General features: G+C 39.7%; 1 protein-coding gene across 1 annotated transcript; it reads left to right on the forward strand.

The window, feature by feature from the left end:
* Window positions 1–850: 850 nt before the first annotated feature.
* On the forward strand, window positions 851–2,215 carry LOC129732481 (odorant receptor 67d-like). Its single transcript, XM_055693390.1, has 4 exons — window positions 851–1,653; window positions 1,707–1,896; window positions 1,953–2,108; window positions 2,162–2,215. The coding sequence occupies exons 1-4, from the start codon at window positions 851–853 to the stop codon at window positions 2,213–2,215; spliced, it is 1,203 nt and encodes a 400-aa protein (XP_055549365.1).
* Window positions 2,216–4,235: the final 2,020 nt, after the last annotated feature.

Raw genomic sequence — 4,235 nt, forward strand, 5'->3', positions numbered from 1 at the left:
ATAGGATAGAACGTGCTGCAATTTGTCTAGTGGAATGGGTGAAATGTCCGCTTTTACCCTAATAGATGGGGAGGCACAGGAGGTCAGAGTCGGTAGAAAGCACCATCGGCGTTTGAGTTGTGCGGTTGTTCGAATTGTTTGGATGGATATTTTATTCATGACCGCACCATGGACGTTCCATTGTAATCTGGTTCCGTTTGCTTTGGTGGAAAAAGGCATGATGGAGTTAGAAAGTTTTATGTTGTTGTTGTGGAAGTATTTGAAGATAGATTGGATATTCAGCAACAGGTAACAATGTAAACGATTTAAACGTTACTTGCTTTGAATTCGAGTGATTTATGCCTAATAATAAAAAAACTGATTGTTAGGTGTACGAATAGAACATAAGATTTTCCAGGTCCAAAAGAATGTCCAAAACCACTTCTTGAAGTATATTTATACTTATAATATTATATCAACAAAAAATAAAATAATAACCTGTTTTACAGCTTTAAAAACAGTGTGCATAGTTTATCCTAAAACGAAACCTCTTTCCTGTACGTTTTAATTGCACCAGTATACTGCAGCCAGAGATAATAACTCCATCGCCATGTTTTCATGGTCTCTTGAATTTTTTACTGCTTGGACTCTCTGCAGCAATTCAGCCCCACTTTCGACTCAATCTGCCACCTTTGTGTCGGTAAAGATCCAATCGTTTTCTCATACAAAATTCACCTACCAGCGTAATTATTAATGATTTGTATTGACTGTTCGATTCAGCAACGCGAAACATCTGCTAACATAAACACTGGCAGTCATTATTTCCAACCTTGAATTCATTCGCACTTCCGGTGTTCCGCCACGTTACGTAATGGATGAAATTCTACAATCACGTTTTCGGCTGTTCAACGATCGAAGTCTGCAGCATCTTCGGACGATTGATGTGTTCGAAGAGTTAATCGTGTTTTTACGCATGTTTCTAACCAACTGTGGCATGGATATTCTACAGGAGCGGTTTCGCTGGAATTTCCGTACGTTTCTGTGTCTCTTTTGTCTAATTTCGTTCAGTTTTTCTGTGGTTCACACAGTTTATCTCCACTGGGGAGATTGGTATGCGGTAATGGACTCTCTGTCGGTCAGTGGCATCGGCTTGCAGGGTATGATTAAGATGTACAGTGCGCTGGCGCAGAAACCGTACTTTCGAGAGAAGTATCTCAATATTAAATACTTGCATCAGCGTTCTACTTCAAATCCGAAAAACAACGCGTCGATGATAAAGTGTGTCCTCACAATATTGTACTTATTCCGGATGTTTTTCGTGTCCTATGCCATAGCAGGGGTAGCATTTTTTGTACTACCCTTCTACGTAATGGTAGTGAAGCAGGAGAAAAAACTGGTTCTGCCACTGGAGCTACCTTTCACTGAGGCATCAACGGAAACCGGATATGTTATAACGACGATTTTCCACCTAGTATTGACGGTAATGGCTATAATGGGGATACTAGCGGCCGATATGGGCATTATGATAATTGTACTTCACGTTGTTGGAATAGCCAATGTATTTATGAATAATCTCGGCGATCTGAATGAAATGCTGCTACAAGCGGAAACTAGTGATGAGACGAAGCGACAAAAATTTACCGAAATTTGTATCATGCATAAAGAAATTTTACAGTAAGTCCGATGAATAGGTGCTATGAAAATCTAACCGGATGATTATTTGACAGGTACGAGGAAGATTTAGACGGTTGCTATCATCACACGGTTTTCGTTCAAGTCATCACTTCGGTATCGTGCCTCAGCCTGACGCTTTTTGTGATCTATATGACTAGGGACTGGACAAGGCTCATGTTCATGCTGGCAACATTCATTCAGCTGTTGGAGTTTTGCATGCTGGGAACAACTCTCAGAGTAAAGGTACAGTGTTAGATTGGAGTTCGAGTTGTGCTTGCTAGCTGGAATTTTATTTCTAGAATGATCATATAATCGACGCCATTTACGACTGCAATTGGTACCTGCTATCTTCATCCGACAAACTGAGGCTCGGCATCATGTTGCATCGGGCTCAAAATCCCGTGGAAATGACGATTGGTGGATTGTCTCTCTTGAATATGGAAACATTCGTTGAGGTTAGTTGAGTTGCTATTTGATAATTTTATTCGCTTAACCGACATTCTTGTAGATTATGAAAACTATCTATTCATACTTCGCCATGATGATTAGTTTCTTGGATTAGATAGTGTACACAAATATGATGGCACAAGCATTGTGACTCAATGGTTATCTAGCGAATGCAGTAAACTAGCTTGAAGCAAATTGGAAAGTTTTTTTACAGATATTTTATCAATTCATGTACAAACATTTAGGACAATACTTAACGCAAAAGTTCAAGACTTGTACAATCACTGTACCTCCCGATTCGCACAAATTTTGCACTAAAATCGCACAATAAATGTGTGAAAAGAACAACGCAAAAGTTGTACCGTGAATACATTGACATAGATTGAATCAAAATATGTATCATATATCGACACTTTATTTCTCACATTGAGTGTATTAGTGACTGCTACTAGAAGAAAGTGAATCTCGAAAGCGCGTGTGCAAAAGACTTGAGAAGCGTAGCATATATCTCATTCTCAAGCAGAAAGGAGGAGAAAGGTTTTGCTTCTCGTTCGCTTTGCAATGCTGCTTGATACCTGTTTAAATTGTTTAAGTGTAGTAGTTTGGAGCTGCCAAATACATTAAAAAAACGTTAGAGCATTAATCGCGTTATGCCCAACACACAAGCATTGTACTGGTTCCAAATTACATCAACAATTGAGCTAAAATCGCACAATTTTGTACTGGTTTCGCACCATCCAACTTGTGCGTATAGTACTAGTGTGTGTGTGTGTTTACAATTCATCTCCCACTGGCCGGCAGTGCTTTTATGGAAAAAAAACCTATCTGCATCCATTTCTTTTTGTAGCTGAGATGAAGAGATGCAAATATTTTAAGCCCTGGAGATGAAAGGTGACAGCTTTAGTGTTCATCCAACGACCCATTTCAAGAAAGCCTGGTAAAACACGTACATTCCGAGATCGCCTTCATAAACGCTGTATAACATTGTATTCACACTTCCAGACTAATTTGCATTAGTGGCTCGTATTTAGTATTACTTGATCATATGAGCTTCGCTGTCTCTAATATAGTTTAGAACGATCTTACCAACATCTCCTTCTTCCCTCCCCTGTTGTGCATCTGAGAATCTCGTTGAGTATAGAATAAAACAATTCCTCACTATTATCATACAGAATAAAACTGCATAACTTTTCCATGGCAGCTAGTTCGTTTACCCGCCAGCGAATAGCAGTGGCGCTGCGAGCGTATCAAATTTTTCTTCTCGGTCGATGAGTTTTGTGGCCGTTTCGCTTTGAAGTGAAGATCATTTGGTTGGATTTGTCGTCAAATTTTATTCCGTAACCGTGAACGATGCGCGCGATCTATTTCATCTGTTATAACAGCACGTTACTAGGACGAAAATCTAGTGTATCTGAAAGAGTGCTGCGATCATTGAAAGTGAAAATTGAAAATGATTGGCTGTAATTTTCGAAGAATTTTGCTGGGGAAAATGACTTTTATCAGCACTGCTGAGAACACATTTTACAGTGGCCAAAGTGTGCGACACCACTTATTGTGCCTCACTCAATGCGTTTGTTGGGCAATGGTTCTCGGATCGTTGTATTCTTTCACGTCTTTTTTCTATTGTTCGATGTTGGGATTGATCCTACAAGTCATCTGCCATTTTTTCCACTCGCAATGGCACCTGCTGAAACTGAGCTGGGAGAATATGTCGGTTGAGGTAGGACTTCCCATTTGAGCGTTTCTAAGTAAGTTTTAACGACTTTGGCAGTATGAGGCCGACCGTTGTTATGCAGTAGAATCACTTTTTCATGCGTCTGCTCGAATTATGGCCGTTCTCGCGCAATTGAAAAAATACTGCATAACCATCTTAGCGTATAGGTATCTACAGCCGAACTGACGACGAACAAGCATGACCGGGTAGTATCCATGACTTTTTTTGGTAGCTCTTATCAGTCTATTTTTCATCATCTGTTACAATGCGATTAAAAAAACTCTTTCCCAAGTCACAACAAACCAATGTTTATTGTTATTGAATAATTCCCAAGCTATGCAAAAATGGTTTGACAGTAACTTCTAACACGGAAGCAAGCTGTTTCTGCGTTTGGCATGGATCCTCATCACAAAACTCCTCA

The sequence above is a fragment of the Wyeomyia smithii genome, chromosome 3, assembly GCF_029784165.1.
Source record: "Wyeomyia smithii strain HCP4-BCI-WySm-NY-G18 chromosome 3, ASM2978416v1, whole genome shotgun sequence".
Classification (NCBI taxonomy): Eukaryota; Metazoa; Arthropoda; class Insecta; order Diptera; family Culicidae; genus Wyeomyia; species Wyeomyia smithii.

What these genes read in the sequence shown, in the direction of transcription:
- LOC129732481 (XM_055693390.1), top strand. Translation starts at nt 851, where the DNA reads ATGGATGAAATTCTACAATCACGTTTTCGGCTGTTCAACGATCGAAGT. An exon ending in GAACAACTCTCAGAGTAAAG is followed by an intron (nt 1,897 to 1,952) that starts GTACAGTGTTAG and finishes TTTTATTTCTAG; the next exon opens with AATGATCATATAATCGACGC. An exon ending in ATATGGAAACATTCGTTGAG is followed by an intron (nt 2,109 to 2,161) that starts GTTAGTTGAGTT and finishes ACATTCTTGTAG; the next exon opens with ATTATGAAAACTATCTATTC.